The sequence below is a fragment of the Neovison vison genome, chromosome 7, assembly GCF_020171115.1.
Source record: "Neovison vison isolate M4711 chromosome 7, ASM_NN_V1, whole genome shotgun sequence".
Taxonomy (NCBI): Eukaryota; Metazoa; Chordata; class Mammalia; order Carnivora; family Mustelidae; genus Neogale; species Neogale vison.
The window spans coordinates 58,324,853-58,342,688 of record NC_058097.1 but is presented as its reverse complement, the minus strand read 5'-3'; the positions used below and the strand labels follow the sequence as shown (position 1 = coordinate 58,342,688).

Sequence of the window (17,836 nt, the reverse complement as noted above, 5' to 3'; positions counted from 1 at the left end):
GAATTAAAATGATGGAATTGATATGCAGATGTTGGAGTTTGGAGTGAAAAGTTGAGAAGGAATTCTTGAGACGTCATTGGTGCAGAAATGTGGTTAAAATTCAAGCATGGAGACAGAACCTGTGGGCAGAAGGAGCAGCACTGGGTTTATGAGGGGGTAACTGGTTATGTACTCTAAAGTTGGGAGAGGGTTATGCATAGCCTAAGTCTCTAAGGAATTTGGAAGCAAGATTTCCAGGACCTTGACGGACTAATCACTTGAAGGGCTAGATATCATTAGGAAAAGGTCATTTATTACTGCAGAGCAAAATCTTAGTCACAAGACCGTTCCGATGTATACAAGTGGATCATATGCTTGAAGGATGATTGCTGACATGTATCTTTGGTGGGGTAGAGATAAGGAAATTTCTAAAGGAATTTTTATGTATTAGGGCAGCACAAATATTTTTTCTCCCTAAGGAAATTCAACCTCCCGAAGTGGGGCTTGAACTCACAGCCCCAAAGTCAAGAGTCACACACTCTGCCAACTGAGCCAGCCAGACATTCCTGGCATTTTTGTATGCTAAACTAGACTTGCAGGATCTTGGAGGTCAAGATAATATTACTCTATTATTATCTATTAGGCCTTTTGCCCTCAGCAAAGTATTAACATCAAGGCAGTTGAGTTCCAAGAGGAAGGTCACCTGCCTATCTCAAAGACTTGTTAATGGGCTTTAAGTTGTAAGGAAATCTATTTTTTTCTTTTATCTTTGTTCTCAGCATCAGAATTCCCAAGCATTCCTTCAGACAACATCCACTGAGAGAAGGCTAGTTGTTTAACGTTCTAAATCCCTTATATTTCTAAATGGGAAGTAAATGTATTTGTAACTCTGTTTACCTTAAAAATAGAGGCTGCCAGTTATTTTACCAGCAAGAAATGGGTTTATTTGGAAAAAGAGAATTGCAATCCAGGACAAACAGGCTGCAGCAAAACCATAGGCAAGACTGGGGAACAAAGGACAGACAGAATTTTTTTTAAATATATATATTTTTTTGACAGAGAGAGAGAGAGATCACAAGAAGGCAGAGAGACAGAGAGGGGGGGGAAGCCAACTCCCTGCTGAGCAGAGAGCCTGATGTGGGGCTCGATCCCAGGACCCTGAGATCATGACCTGAGCCAAAAGGCAGAGGCTTAACCCACTGAGCCACTCAGGCACCCATGGACAGAATTTTTCAAGGAGAAGCAAGGGAACTTGGGAAGGCTGTTATGAACTACACATCCATTGAAGTAAAGAGGGAGTTCAAAGTGTGGTGGTTTTGCATGGGCTGAGCTATTGTCTGGGGTGGGAGGTGAGGAAAACATTTCTTCCTATGGCTGGAGTGTTAGGGTCCGTGATCAAAGGAGTGAGACTGATACAAAGCGAAGGTCAGGCAAAGCTTTATTTTGCGCCAAGCATCGAGAATCAAACCGACCATTTGGGGCCACCTCTTACAGAGAGAGAGAGCGACTCCCAGCCTCACAGAATAGCTTTTATAGAGCAAAGGCCATGTGGTTGAGCCTGGCCACACACAGGTGGCCAATGAGATTGCAACACACAGAGAAAGCTGCACAGTCATGCTAGGTCACACATGGGTGGCCAATTGAATTACAATTCACCCCATAGTAGCTATTTGAACGAGCCTATCACCTTGGTCAGAATTGGCGCCCTAGTTTGGCGCCCAAAAGGCAGGGCCCACACTCCTTGGTAGCTAGGGAGGCGGTATGCACGCTCCACTGATTGGATGTTTACCTGGCCCGACTCATCCCTGCATTCGGACTCTGTTATCTCCACCTGACCTGACCAGCCCTTGTATTTGGGGTCTCTTATCAGGGACTGGTCGACCACATTTTACTGGTTTCTGGGACTTGCTTCTAAGTAAATTCCTCGGGGGGAAGGCAGGGTTAGTTTAAGTTTTACTGCATAAACAACAAAATGGCTGTTCAACCGAGATGGACCCAATCTGGCTAAGTAGGCCCTTACAGGATTAGTAGAGTAGTATCAATAGGCAAGGTCCTGCTCAGGTAAGACCAAGTCCATCTCTTCCTGTTGGGTCTGCAATTAACTACAAGTGGGTGGGAGTGAGAACTTCCCTTGCAGAAACATCCTGACTCCATTTTAGTGAAGTTTCCCATTACTAATTTTCACAGCTCAAATGTATTACATACATATTTGTGAATTTTAGCTTAAATACAATAAATAGAATCAGAATGTATACTTGTCAGAGCAGAAGAGGAAAAGTTTGGAGTATATTTTGTTGACCAAGAAAGAATTCACTGCCAAGTAAAGCGTACGGACTCTTGCTTGGGCAATTAGAATTGCAATTTGGAGACAGAGATTCAGGTAGAAACCTTGATAGTGCTCTGAGGAAAATAAAGAAGGGGGCAGAGTTATAAAGATCAAAGTTCAAGAGTGCAGTTCCCATTTTTCTATCACATACCTGACATCCTGGATCAGCTTTGCTGTGCGTCAGGTGGACACTTGGGTTAGGTTTCACCCTAACCCATGCTATGTCGAAGCCTGAACTAAATAACTAAATAACTAACACCACTGTCATGTCATGTTCTCAACTCCAATGCTGACTCCTCACCTCCTTTCCAGAGTACTTTCGCTAGTACTTAACAAGTACTTCCAGGGAATTTCAGGAAGGAGTTAATGCTACATCATCATCTGTGCTCATGAGTCATTCCAAGGCAGTGATGAATTTAGTCACTGCTCAGCCCACAGATAAAAGGGACAGAAGATTTGGGGGAAATGAAGATGGACAGGAAAGAAATGGATCCAGTGGCAAGGGAGGTGCTAGGAGAGCACATGCTAATGTGGTGGTGTTTCTTTTACCAACTCTTCCCGGTGTCAGTAATAGTCCAGCTATAGTCCACTCAGCCTGCAGGGGTTTGCTTTGTACGTGGAGACGAAAGGGCATTGGGAACACAGAATAGAAAGGGATGAAGAAGGAAAACCTGGGACTGAGAGTGTGTTGGCTTATGGTTTTGAGGCCCATTGTCCTACTTGAACACCCACGTTGGGCCCTTAAAAAGGGGAAGGGCACAGATGTGCGGGGTGAGGCAAGAAGGCGAATGCTTGGGATGAACAACTGTCTCCCCGCCTACGTTCAGAACTGCGTTGCTTTATCAGGCCTTGCTTCACCACGGCTGTCTCTGACACTGGGCATCGCCTTGCAAGGGAAATTTGGTAACGTACAACTGGTCCAGTACAAGGAACCCCTTTGTTGTGGTTCTCAAGACCCTCTTAAAGTCCTTCAGGAGAAGGAGAGACGGTAGTAGCACTAGCTCCGCAGGGAAACCGGAATCCAGGGACATCTACATGTAGGACAGTCTCTGGAGGAGAGTATGGGACAGCTCTTGACCCGGGTCTCTACTGCGCCGAGTCTCTGCCAGTTCGCCCCTTTCTGTCACGTTGGGCTCTGTGAAAACTACATTACCCGAAAGTCGCTGCGCCCCGCGCCGCCCGCGCTCAGCCAATGAAAGCGGTCGTTTCCCACGGCGGACCGCGCTGGGCGGGACTTCTGGCGCGACCGCAGGGGCGGGCGTTTTAGGGTACCTGGGGGCCGTACTCTCTGATCAGAGGTTCGGGGAGGCTACCTGGGGCTGGGGTGGCGGGAGCCGGGAGCCGCGAGAGGAGGCTGGTCTGAGGCAGCGGCGAGGGATCGGGGTCGCGCGGGCTGGTCCTCCTCCCGGTGTTCGCCCGCAGAGTCTGATGGCAGCGGCCACGCGGAGGGACCTGGCTCAGGTAGGCGCTGACACCGGGCTCGCCCGGCGCAAGCTGAGCCCCGAGGGAGCGGCCCCCCGGGTCCGGCACGGTGAGGCGCTCGTGTCTGCGGCTGCATTTCTGTCGGTCAGTGTGATGGGGCGTGGGGAAGTTACGGGGCCCGAGCTAGAGTCTTAAAGCTGGGGACTCCCGTGTGTCCTCGGAACAACCTGAGAGGGGGTGGTAACAGTGGAAAGGCAGCCCCAGCGGCCGGGCCTTCGTTCCGAGGGCGCTGATGGCCACGGAGGGTTATGAACAGAGGAATGACCCATCTGTTGCTCAAAGTTTTCAGAGGCTTTTTGGGGAACACAGGGATGGGGTAAGGAGGGTGGAGGAAGCCCATACAACGGACTGCTGTAGAGCTGTGACCCGGACTGGACCGTCCTGACGGCAGTGGAGGGCGGACTGATAGATCTATCAGAGCAGGGAGCCCTATGTGGGGCTCAGAATCATGACCTGAGCTGAAGGCTGACTGAGCCACCCAGGTGCCCCTACCAGTTAATGTTTAAATAAACGCTTTCTTCATATAAATATCACATTCTTTTAGTTAAAAGTCATGTGCAAAACACATTGTCAATACCTATCCGTTTATTTGTACTGAAAACATTGACAAAGGTGTTAATTATGAGGACAATAAGAGTCACTACTTAGGAAAGAATTCAGTTCCAGTAATGGCCCCACAGGCTGGGCACCACTATTATCCCCATTTTATAGAAGACAACACTGAGGCACTCGGGGGTCGAATGTTTATCCTAAGTTACACAGCTGGTAATGGGCATCCCGGAGGATGAAGCCCAGATGATGTGACGGGCTTGGGTGGGCGTTTGTGGCCCAACACTGTTGCCTGCTTCTCATGGCTTTGCTTTTCTGTAGGTTCCTGTTGCTGCAGATTTGGTTCCAAACCATGCAGAGGTAAGTAGGGAGTATCCCAAATCCTCATCCTGTTTAGTTCCCACCTGTGTGGGGGGCAGGATTCTGTGACTCTTTGCCTGCCCTTGTCCCTACTCTTCCATCCCTGATTCCTGGAAGATGATCATCTAAGGTCAGGGGCCTGAGTCCAGACCAGAAATTACAGGGATTGGTTCCCACTTCTGGCAGCCAGTGGCATGACATTTGTAAGATCTTACGTTCACGGTGATGAATGTTAGAAAATGCTGGAGGTGAGGCTGGGCCGGGAATGCTCATACAAACTTAGGTCCATCATGTCTGGTGGAAATAGTAGGAGACAGAAATAAGACCTGATGGAAGCCAGGAGCTAGGCCTCTCTTCTGGAGTGGTGGGAGCCAGGGAAGGTTTGGAGCAGAAGGGGGAAGTGACAGATCCAGACTTAATGAGCTGCTCCCGCTGCAGAGCAGAGAGCAAACTGGGGGGCGGAGGTGGCTGCGGTTGTCCGAGTGAGTGTTAATGGTGGCTGTGGAGGTGGGATGTGGGGGAATCTGTGTCTGTTTTTTCAGTAGGTGCAAGCAGACTCTTTGATGTGGAGGGTGGGAGAGAGAAGTGGAAGGAGCAGTGACTCGGAGATGTTTGGCCGTAGTAGCTAGAAGCAGGCAAGTACCACCATGTCAGAGTTGGTGGTAAGAGTCATTTTCTGTGGGAATATTAGGAGTCAGGTTGGGGCTGTGTTGAACTGATGCTTCAGAGACACACAGTGCATGTGTCGAGTGGGCATCTGGACATCAGTGTGGAGTTGAGGTGAAGAGGTCAGATTGGAAACACCCAGAGTACAGATAGTTTGTGGACTGGGACGGAGCAAGGGGTCAGATTTGGTGGGGCATCTTCAGGTGACAAGGAGGAGAGTGTGGGGCCAAGGACTGAGTCTCTTGCTGGACACCTGCATTGGGGTAGTGGGCTTCACAAAGACCCAGGAGGGAGAATAGTGTCCCTATGGTCAGGGTGTAGTCGTGAAGAGGGTCTGACAGGGCCAACAGACATGAGATAGATACAGAGACAAAGCAGCGGGGTGACAGTGAGGCTGGTGCCACTGCTTATTCATTCAGCTCTGGGATTCCCAGGCTCTTGTTCTGACCCTTGCTGGGACCAGGGGATTAGCTCAAGAGAAAAATGGGATCCTTTGGGACATTTGTAGGCCTCCCTGGAGAGACAAATGGGCTTGGGCTTCGAATAAGCATCAGAGGAAACTGACAGGTGAGGGGACACCTTTGCAACACAGAAGTGGAAGAGGTCCAAGGGTGTCTGAGATCTTTGTATAGTTCCTGGTGGCTGAGGATGAAGCAAGGATATGGGCCTGGCAGGAAAGCCTTAAAAGCAGGCTGAGGGGTTGCCTCTGGCAGTCAGGGTCATTGGAATTCCGGGACAGAATGGGATTCTGATTACATTTTCCAGGCACCCTCTGGATGGCATGTGCCATACTAGCAAGTGGTGAGGCCAGGGAGATGCAGGATGTGGGTTGGGAGTGCTGGTGGCAAAGGGAGGTGTGGTACAGCAATGTGCATGTTGGGTGGGAGTGTAAACTGATGCCTCCAGGCTCTTGTACTAGGAGCTAAAGGGAGAACAGTGGCCCAAAGTTAGATGTGTTTGGACAGCACAGTCTAGGAGACCGCAGGTCAGTTGTCTGGCAGGCCCAGAGCTCAGATGGCATTTACCTGCACACCTGCTGTTGCTGAGGGCTGAACACAGGGCCTCTTGGGACAGTGGGGAGCAAGCAACCATCAGTTGCCCCAGGGCTTGATATCTCCTCTAAGGTGGGGACCTCTGGAGGAGGGTGGACGCTTGTGAGGGTGCCTAGAGTCCTGGGATAGGAAGCCACACATCAGCTCAACTTCCCTGTCTTGACAGGATCACGTGACCTTTGAGGATGTGGCTGTCCACTTCTCTTGGGAGGAGTGGGGGCTCCTTGATGAAGCCCAGAGACTCCTGTACCGTGATGTGATGCTGGAGAACTTTGCACTGATGGCCTCTCTGGGTAAGGTCCTTACAACCATTGCAGTGTCCTGGGCTGGGCTCTGCTCTTCCCCTTTCCCTCAGGGGCAGGTCTCGCCTTCACAGGGCCGGACCACGGGCATTTCTTCCTGCCCTGTGCACGGGAGTAGGTGCTGTGATAGCCTGGGCTGCGTGCACCACCCCTTCTCTCTTGAGCAGCCTCAGTACTCGCTGCCCCAAAGCTGCATTTGGATTTGGGGATTAGGAGTCTTGCCGTCAGCCTAACAGATTACAGCCTATTGGCCTCCCTGTGGCCTGGGGATGCCATAAAGATCCCCAGCAGCTCCATGCCCTAGGCTCTGCTCTCCTCCTCTGGCTGACATACAGGCAGTGCCTGTCCCAGCAGTTGAGGTGCCGACTTGGCAACTGCCTCCCTGTGTTGTTCTCGCAAGAGTCTCCTCCACTTTCTCCTGTAATACTTAGTTTTCTTTCCTGTGGGCTGCCATGGGGTGGTCACTTTTACCTGCCTGTGTTCTCTCTCCCCGAGGACTTGCATCTTCCAGCACTCATGCAATCACCCAGTTGGAGTGGTGGAGAGAACCCTTTGTGCCTCCCTGTGCAGTCCTGACTGCAGCCACGCTGAGAGGTACTTGGAGGGTGGAGCTGGGCAGGTGTGAACCTGGGGATGGGCTTAGGACGCACCAGGAACCCTTCTGCTGGGCCCTGATGATTTGGTGCCAAGGCACGGTCCATGGCTAATTTCCGTCTTTTCTCAGTTGCACACTTACTATGTCTACTCTGATTTCTGACCCAGGGCTGTCCCCCACCTCTCTAGCCTTCCTACTGCTCCCTCTGTGATGCTTCCCAACAGTGGCCTTCCTTTGTATTCTTTGTGAGATGGTCAGTCAGGCATGGCCACAAGAGGAGACACAGGGGCAGCTCAGGAGAAACAAAGCCTATTTTGCTCAGCAGGTCTAGAGAGACAGTCATGACATGCTGGGGGTGAGTGTGGGGAGTGGTTCCCAGGTGAGGGAGCACCCAGGGACTGGGCTCAGGCAGGCAGGGGAAGAGGAGAATGAGTGAGGACCTATGAGCATGTGCCTTTCCTGGGGGTCTGGGGTTGGGGGATACACAAGATTTGGTGTGAGTGGATTTCATTTGGAACATTTGAGTGTCCCTAGGTCACAGGAGGGGGCAAGAAGGGGGACTGTGACAGGAACCAGCCTTATCACTTGGTTAAGCTGGTCACCTGGGTGGGGTGCTCACAGCCTGTTTGTGGGGATGTTGAGGCAACAGGAAAATACGAAATTTAAAAGGTTACAATACAACGAACGCTGTGATGTTTCAACATCATTACCAGTACTAACGGTGATGGCTACTGCTTGCCACCTGGGTTGTAGGGACGTTAAAGGTGACTGGAATAGCTAGGTCTACCCATCAAAGGCAAACTTTGATATAGGTGACAACTGAGAGGAGTGCTAGTAGGCCTATGATGAGGGTTTGAAACCCGGGCCACAGGCAGGCCTGCGCTTAGTGGGGAGAAAGCCAAGGGAACAGCTCATGTACCTCTTGGTTTAAGGGAATCTACTGGAAAATTTTGGTATATTATGAAAGATTTTTTACTTCTTGGCCTAATTTTCATAGCTTTGCTTCTAACTGTCTGGAATTACTCATTTATATACAGCAGGAGGTACCCCGAATAGCTCCAACACTCCTTTCCTGGCTAGTAAACAGTTAAGCCAGTCTTTTACCCATGACCATCTGGGCTTAGAGATTTGCGTGCTTGTTGCATAAGGGACAATATTTAGCAGCCTTTGTCCATGGTCTTGAGCGGGCTGCCAAGAGGTGCTGGTTGGCAGTCATGATGTGAAGTCATCGGACACAAAGCCTGCTCTACTGGGATCAGCTCTGGCGTTCTGTGGTATGGTGGGTCCTGATAAGATGGGAATAAAAATTGCCTGTTTTGCCTGGTGTGATAGCCAAGGGGAAGAACCTGGCAGATAAAGAACCGTGGGGACCCTCAGGGTACCTGCTGCACGCTGGTGCTCACACTCACTGGGTGTCAGCGGGGGAGAGTATATAAAGCGCTATACCCATGAGTTTGGGCCACAGTAGAACCCAGAGGTGCTGTTACTGATTTACTGATTTGTTGGAAAGAGAGAGTGTGCGAGTGGCGGGAAGGGAGACAATCTTAGGCAGACTCTGCGCTGAGCCTGACTCCGGGCTCGATTCCATGACTCCGAGATCATGACCTGAGCTGAAACCAGAAGTTGGATGCTTAATGGACTGAGCCACCCAGGTGCCCCTGAGGTGCTGTTATTTACAGCATAATGTGCCCGTGAGATAGTTAGCATGAGGAGGGCAAGGGACCTAACATGGGGAACTGTCAAGTGAAGCTGGCTCGGGGGCACAAGCAAGAAGTCCGTGGGGGTGACTTGATTATAATTTGTAGCCATTCTGCGTGAGTACGTAGGGAACAAAGGCAGGTGGTGTAAGCAGATAAGGTTCTTTGGGGGAACCCTGTCTGGGTCCTAACAGTACCGATTGAGGGCAGTAATTGGGCTGTTTAAATTACTCATGGACAGGGGCACCTGGGTGTCTCAGTGGGTTAAGTCTCTGCCTTCGGCTCAGGTCATGATCTCAGGGTCCTAGGATCGAGCCCTGCATCGGGATGGGGGGTGTCTCTGCTCAGCAGGGAGCCTGTTGCTCTCCTCTGCCTGCCTCTCTGCCTACTTGTGATCTCTCTCTGTCAAATAAATAAATAAAATCTTAAAAAATTACTCATGGACAACTCAGTAAATGTATGTTGGGTTCCTTGAAAGGTAGAGGTGAACAGGGGCTGTGACTGGTGGTAGGCACTGAATAAAATATGTTGCCCAGATCTGCCACAGCAAAGTTGTCACTGGGCATCCTTTGGATATCTTCAGTTAATTCAATTATGTTAGGTATTAGAGCCTTGATGGGGAGAGCTTAAGCTTTGGGGTTTTGATAATCAACAGTTAAGTGGCACTGTTGGTAGAAACCTTGAAAACTGGTCAGATAGGATCACTGATAGGAGAAATTATGAGAATCATCACCCCTTCATTTAGTAGATCTTGAACAGCACTCTGAAGGCCAGCAGTCCCTTGTTTCAGGTAATACTGTGGTGTGTTTCCTACCTTCAGCAGCAGGGGCAGCCCCAGAGGTTTCCATTTGGTAATTCTGACTGGTAGCACTGGGGACCTTGGCTCATTCCAGCTTTGTTTGTGGCACCTCTGTCTATAGCAGGAAAACACAAAGTGTTAGGGGTTCTGGTGACAGACATCCAATTAAGAAGGACCGTTGCAGTGTTGACATTGAGTGCAGTTTCTTTGGCACGAGTGGTTTTACTGGCATTACCCAGTAATTGAGAGGGGCACCTCCTTTAAGTCTGAATGGGTTGCTTGGAATGTTGGTGACTTGGGCTCTTGTAGCCCATAAAGTTAGGAAATGTCTAAGAGTTCCAGGGAATTAGTTGAGTTGTATGTGGGTGATTGCCCTTGGGTGGTATCATGGGGCCTGAGTACTAGCTGAACCCTCACCAACTTGGCCTTGGCAGTTGCGGATTTTGGAGCTGGAAGCATAGTTGGGTGGTTCCAGAGTAGTGGCTCTCTGAGCCACCAGACCTGACCTGTGGGTAATAAAGGGTGAGGCTCCTCTAATAGTTCCTCTAGCTGTTGTAATTTGGGGATGGCTTGCCTAGTAGTTATTTCTTGGGGTCTCTCAGTTGTCCATGAGCCCCCCAGAGGCAGTAGGGTTGTCAGCAAGTTGGGAAAGAAGGAGCAGACTAAGTAGCACAAGTTGGAGGGGGGGACCTGCACACGGGGAGGCCCATGTGGTGAGCCAGACTGTGTCAGTCAGGGGGAGCCCTCACGGCCCATCAGGAAACCAGTTCCGTCCTGTGTGGTATGAGACTGTCGGTGAGGTTAAGCAGCGCCACCCTCTGTTGGGAAGGGCACCTGCAAGAACAACTCCTAGACTCTGACAAAGGGGCCTCCCCTGGATTGAAAACACACTCGGGATTTGTTCGGAGTACCGACAGAACCACCGAACTGTCCTCGTTTCTGCGGAGGAGGGTGAGGGCTTCCTTATGGTTCTTGTTGCCTGTCTCCAAGCGGTGAAAATCCCAGTCAGTAAAGGCAGGGCTTCTGAATCCTGAGGCCTGGTAGAACTTTCAGATTCCTCACCTGAGTCTTTTCTAATCGCATCAAGAATTTTGGCCTCTGTCATCCCTGTCCTGGCCTTTGGGATGTCCTCTATCCTCCTTGGGTGACTTCAGCCCAAAATGCCATGTGAGATTCAAACTTGTCGGGCCAGAGGATCTTTAGGTAAAGTATGTATCTTAGGCTCTTCAGTAACACCGGCAGCTGCCTCGTCTCTGTGGCAGCCTGTGAGCAGGAGCTGCAGGGTCGTACTAAGTGCTCCTGGTAACAGGGAGTGCCTTTCCCCCATCTCTTTGCATGAAATCTTTCAAAGTAGTTTGGATTTCCAGTCTTCTGAAGTCACTTGTTTCAGTTTCTAATTCCTTGTGATCTGTGTTCTTGACCTGCTGGGTCTGGAAAGACGTGGGGTGCTTCCTTCCTGTGGCCCATTTCTTAGGGTGACCTCAGCTGGATTGGACTGTTGAGAAGAGCTGTGGTGGCCTGATGTCCTTTTGGGATCGGTCTCGGACCTTGGGAGCAGAGTTGGCAAGTTGATAGGCAGAGGCATGAAGCAGAACCCAGAAGGGTTTTGAAGGCGTTTACCTTTCTTGAATTATTGGCTAACTTCCTCTGGTTATTGAGAGGTGCTAGAATGAAATGCTGGGATCCTGGGCCATAAGAACTTGAGCCATTTATCTCCAGGGATGGGACCTGTTGATGCCCGTGGGCTGGGGAGGCAAAGAGCCCCAGCAGCGACACACACAGTGCAGGGGTCACCAGCAGCACCGACCCTCTCAGGGTACCATGGCAGACTTCCTGACTGAGATGCCACATCCCTGCTTAGGATTGAGGGGCAACATGGACTAGAATGGGAACACGAGAAACCTCCCAGTCCTGGTGCCACAAGTCCACAGGAGTTCTCTATCCTAAGGGCTACCCAGCCCTCCTCTGCTGACAGATCAGCTAATAGCCAACAACTGATATGCAGTGTTTCTTTGGTGGCTGCAAGGAGCTTACCCTTCCACACTCACGCTCGATTCCAGTGGAGCCTTCATAATGTTTTTACCCAATGCTACCAGTCTGTCCCTTACAGGAGCACTAGGAGAACACTCCCTCTCCTCACCAGCACCTGTTGAGTCAGGGCTGGCCAGAAGTGAAGTCTCAGGGTATTTTAGGGGAATGAGCACCACGGTTTAGGGTGGAAAGCCTTGGCGGTGCCTGTGAGAGGCCACACAGAGCAGCCCAGAGCAGCACACAGGAGGGCCAGCATGACACCCAGCCTTTCCATACAGTAGACAGCCGGTTAGTAAGCCAAGCAGTTAAGGGGCATTTACTAAATCTTCCCTCACTTGTGAGTGACTGGTATCACAGACCATCCTGTTTGCTATGTAAATCATTTTGTATTCTCTTATGAAAATAGGAGCAGCCACGACAGGAGAGGTGCAGGAATAACAGAATTTATTATACCCAAAGGTCTTGGAGAGACAGTCACTGCATACTGAGAAGGAGGGGGTCACCTGGGAGGGAGTCCCAAGGGAACTGGCCCAGCCAGGCTGGGGGGATGTAGAGAGGACCTGCGCCGATACCCCTCATGGGGAGGCAGGGTGGGCTGCACAAGAAAAGGAGTGAGGGGATTTCCCTGGTGCATGTGAATGGGGCTAGGTCGCAGTCAAGGGGGAGGGTAGGAAGGAGGACTTGTGGCAGGGGCCCACATCATGCTAGTGTATGTGGTCGCAGTTCATGGCCTGTTTGTGGGGAGGTTGAGGCAGTAGAATATACAGTTTTCAGGGTCATAATACAGCTTTCAGAGAATGTGTCATGAGGTGTGTGCACGTATCCTTAAGAGTTCCTGAACACCAGCTATTTGGTTGCATTTGATTGTCCTCTGGGCCTGCCCACACCCTCCTGCACTGTGTTACCGTCAGCAGCCTTGCGGAAGCCATTTGCAGAGGAGTGTGTTGGAGACCCAGCCTCTCCTCCCTGAGTTGCACTCTGTCCTAGTGTCCTCGCTGCTCCTGAGGCCTCCCACCAACCCACGAGCTTGCCAGGTCCGGTGCGGCACAGCGAACCCTTCCTTACTCTGAACCTCGGGCCTGATTCTGCCAGCACCACGACAGACTGTTCCCTGGGTGTGTGACACATCTGTAAGCACGCTGCGCCCTCCCACTGACGCCTGCAGACACTTCATCAGCATCTCTTTGCTTTCAGGTTGGCGCCATAGAGTGGAAGCTGAGGAAGCCCCTCGGGAGCAGAGTGTTTATATAGAAGGGGTGCTCAGAGCAAAACTTCAACACCAGAGGCTGCACTGTGGAGAGAAACCTCTGAGAACAGAAGAGAGTGTGGGGGATGGAACGGACTTCCCAGTTAGTTCTGGTTTTCTCAACCATCAGGTGACCCGTGGTGGAGGGGAGCCACAAGGGAGCACCAAAAGTGGGGAGGCCTTTCACCCTGGGAAAAGGCATTACAAATGCAGCGAATGTGGGAAAGCCTTTGGTCAGAAATACTTACTCGTTCAGCACCAGAGACTACACACTGGAGAAAAGCCTTATGAATGCAGCGAATGTGGGAAATTATTTAGCCATAAATCAAACCTTTTTATACATCAAATAGTTCACACTGGAGAAAGGCCTTATGGGTGTAGTGAATGTGGGAAATCCTTTAGCCGCAATGCTGACCTCATTCAACACCAGAGGGTTCACACTGGAGAAAAGCCTTTTACATGCAGTGAATGTGGGAAAGCCTTCAGGCATAATTCCACACTTGTTCAGCATCATAGGATTCACACTGGAGTGAGGCCTTATGAGTGCAGTGAATGTGGGAAATTTTTTAGCTTTAACTCAAGCCTCATGAAACATCAAAGAGTTCACACTGGAGAAAGACCTTATAAGTGCAGTGAATGTGGGAAATTCTATAGCCACAAGTCAAGCCTTATTAATCACTGGAGGGTTCACACTGGAGAAAGGCCTTATGAATGCAGTGAATGTGGGAAGTTTTTTAGCCAAAGCTCTAGCCTTATGCAACATCGGAAAGTTCACACTGGAGAAAAGCCTTTTAAGTGCAACGAATGTGGAAGATTCTTCAGCGAGAATTCTAGCCTTGTTAAACATCAGAGGGTTCACACTGGAGCAAGACCTTATGAGTGCAGGGAATGTGGGAAATTTTTTCGCCACAGCTCCAGCCTTGTTAAACATCGGAGGATTCACACTGGAGAAATGCCTTATGAGTGCAGCAATTGTGGGAAATCATTTAGCCAGCGTTTCAACCTCCTCCAACACCAGAAAGTTCATGGTGGAGAAAAGTCTTGAATACAGCTCATATGGACAAGCCTTTAACCAGAGGTCAGCTCTGATTCAGCAAGAGAAACTTTACAGTCCAGATAAGCCTAATGTATACAGTGAATGGGAAGAAAGTCTTCAGCCAAAGGCTTAACCTTGTTGAGCCCCAGAATGTTCAGACTGGAGAGAGACTTTAGGAGTGCAGTACACACGCAGTCTCCTTGTCAACCTAACAAAACAGAGAGCAGCTCTGGAAGTAGCCCTTACGAGGGAGCCAGCAGCTGAACATGGTTCATCCAAATTTCCTGACATACTGCCTCCTGAGAAGAGAATTCTCTGCCTGGAAGCTCCAGGGAGAGGGAGCCCTGTGTTCTTGGCTATACTAGTCTGGATGGAGTGGCCACCTCTATCTTTGGAGTGGGGAGAGAGGGAATGGGCTTAGTTCAATGTGACTGGCTCTTGTTCTTACTGAATATTAGATGTTCTTGAGGAAGTGCTTCCTCATTCGCTATATGCCCTAGGACCATTTCCAGAGACTCTTAAGTTGTGTTTTTATCATTTTCCCCAGTTTTGATGGGAAGCAGGCCTGCAAATCTCCTCACACATTGTCATGCAGGAAGTTGATCTAAATATTTAACTTTATGAGAACTTGCCAACTTGTGTTTAGATGGTTATGCCATTTCATATTTCCTTCCAGAGTGTTAGATTTCCAGTTTCTTCACATCATTGGTGATCTGGGCCATTCACTCCAGCCATTCTAGTAACTTTGTGACTGTGACCTCTCTAATGACTCAGTGTTGAGCATCTGTCTCTGCTTAACCTGCCACCCATACATCTGTAGTGAATTATCTTTTCATGTTTTTTCTTCCTTTTAGAAAAATTGGTCAGTTTCTTATTGTTTTGTGATTTAATATAATATACATAGAGGTTCCTTATTTGATATATGGTTTACCAGTGTTTTCTCACAGTCTATGCCTTTGAGTTTCTTTCCCTTTTAAAAAATTTTTGTTTTTTTTTAAATTTTTTATTTTTTGTAAACATATATTTTTATCCCCAGGGATACAGGTCTGTGAATCGCCAGGTTTACACACTTCACAGCACTCACCATAGTACATACCCTCCTCAATGTCCCTAGCCCCACCCCCCTTTTCCCAACCCCCCTCCCCCAGAAATTTTTCAGTTCTTAACAGTCTCTTTCCTAGGGCAGAATTTATTAATTTTCATAAATTTCAATTTCTTTATTTGTTAGCAGCTGCACATTTGGTATTACATTCTCCTTCTCTTATGGTACTATATCTTTGCTTATAAATTAAAGCCTAATCTGAGTATGCTGGTGTCTTATGTGTCCTTATCCAAACTTGTGAAATCTTTGTGGATTTAAATGTACTTAAAGATTTTCAGTGTATGTAGAAATACTTATGTGTGTACATATCCTCTAACTCTTCTGAAAGAGCCTAGAAAGCAGTGGCATTCCAGTAGATGTGAGCTTACCCAGTTACTGGTACAGGTTTTCAGTAAAAAGAACCAGAACTCCTTAGAGGCTGTTTCCATGTTGGTGCAAGAAAGAACATGAGCCTAGGAAATAGTCTTGGATTAGTCAGTAAATGCTCACAGAATAATGCTGATGTATTAGCTTTCTAGTGCTATCCTAACAAATTACCACAAACCTGAGGCTTAAACATTTTCTGTTATAGTACTGTAGGTCAGAAGTCCTACACAGGACCGGTCTCAATAAGTTAAAATCAGGGTGTTCACAGGGATGTATTCTTTTCTGGAGTCTCTAAGATTTTGTTTTCTGCTCATTTAAGTTGTTGGACTGTTTCAGTTCCTTATGGTTGTAGGGCTTATCTTCCAGTTTTCTCTGTGACTCTCAGCTTAGGCTTGTCCCTGAAACATGTAGGAACTTTCCCTACAATATTTAAAGCTAAAACAGTACCAACTGCATACAAAGTCTTACAAAACAAAGTTTAAACACTTCCCAACTAATTAAGTGGACACAATACTACATGACACTAAATATGGATGATAGTGAAACAAATTACAGAGCAATGTCCACATGAACATAGATACAGCAAAACCATGATGAAAAGTTTTTGGAGGTGGAGTGATGGCAGCAGAGTAGGGGGACTGTAAGATTGCCTCATCCCACAAATACAACTAAATATGATCATCCTAAATACCCCTGAAATCAACCTGAAGACTGGCAGAACAAACTCCACAACAAAAGAGAAGAGGCCACATCAAAGAAGGTATGAAGTGTGGTGACATGGTTTAAAAGAGAACAGGATCATGGCTGATGTGGTGGGGAATCATGCTGATGGAGATGATCAAGACACTTACACAGAGGGAATGCACAGGAAAACAAATACCTGTAGCAATTAGCTTGGAAGGCATGAAGGGCCAAAAAGAGAGGAAGATATGGGCGCCTGGGTGGCTCAGTGGGTTAAGCCGCTGCCTTTGGCTCAGGTCATGATCTCAGGGTCCTGGGATCGAGTCCCGCATCGGGCTCTCTGCTCAGCAGGGAGCCTGCTTCCTCCTCTCTCTCTCTGACTGCTTCTCTGCCTACTTGTGATCTCTCTCTCTGTCAAATAAATAAATAAAAATCTTTAAAAAAAGGTAAGATAATCACTGAGACCCTTAGCATGGTGATAAAAACAAAAACAATCAGATGAAGAGTGCAATAAATGCAATTAGAAACACACCTGATGCAATGAACAGCAGGCTAGAAAAAGCAGAATGAATGAATGACCTAGAAAAGTAATGGAAAGTAATAAAGATGGACAAAAGAAAAAATTATGCAAAACAAGAACAGACTCAGTAACTCCATCAAATGTGCTAACGTTCTCATTATAGGAGAGGAAAGAGGAGGAGAAGAGAGAAAACTTATTGGAAGAGATAATAGCTCGAAATTCCCTAATCTGGGGTGCCTGGGTGGCTCAGTTGGTTAAGTGTTTGCCTTTGGCTCAGGTCATGATCCCAGGGGCTTGGGATCAAGACCTGCATCAGGCTCCCTGGTCAGTGGGGAGCCTGCTTCTCCCTCTCTTCCCCATTTGTCATCTCTCAAGTAAATAAAATCTTAAAGAAAATTCTCGGGGCGCCTGGGTGGCTCAGTGGGTTGAGCCGCTGCCTTCGGCTCAGGTCATGATCCCGGGGTCCTGGGATCAAGTCCCGCATCGGGCTCTCTGCTCGGCGGGGAGCCTGCTTCCTCCTCTCTCTCTCTCTGCTTGCCTCTATGCCTACTTGTGATTTCTCTCTGTCAAATAAATAAAATCTTAAAAAGAAAAAAAAAAAAAAGAAAATTCCCTAATCTGAGGAAACAAACATATCTACATCCAAGAGGCACAAAGAACCCCTAACAAAATCTGCAAAAGCAGATCCATACCAAGGCATATTGTAATTAAAAAGGCAAAATATAGTGGTTAAAAAAAAAAAAACGAGAAAACAATAACAAAAAACTTTAAAAGTGGCAAGGCAAAAAGAAGACAGTTAATGCAACCGCATAAGTCTGTTGGGATTTTTCAGCAGTATCTTTCCAAATCAGAAGGGAGTGTGTAAGATATATTCAAAGTGCTGAATGGGAAAAATCTACAGCCAAGAATACTCTATCCAGCAGGACTATCATTCATAATAGGAGAGATAAAGAGTTTCCCAGACAAAAACTAAAGAAGTTCATGACCACTAAACCAGTTATGCAAGAAATATTAAAGCGGACTCTTTGGAAAGGAAAGACCAAAACT

General features: G+C 48.3%; 1 protein-coding gene across 1 annotated transcript; it reads left to right on the top strand.

Moving 5' to 3' along the window:
- The first annotated feature begins 3,602 nt into the window (after positions 1-3,602).
- Positions 3,603-14,218, top strand: LOC122912129 (zinc finger protein 773-like). Its single transcript, XM_044257492.1, has 5 exons — positions 3,603-3,766; positions 4,658-4,696; positions 6,581-6,707; positions 7,212-7,310; positions 13,033-14,218. The coding sequence occupies exons 1-5, from the start codon at positions 3,734-3,736 to the stop codon at positions 14,127-14,129; spliced, it is 1,395 nt and encodes a 464-aa protein (XP_044113427.1). The 5' UTR covers positions 3,603-3,733; the 3' UTR covers positions 14,130-14,218.
- The last annotated feature ends 3,618 nt before the right edge of the window (positions 14,219-17,836 follow it).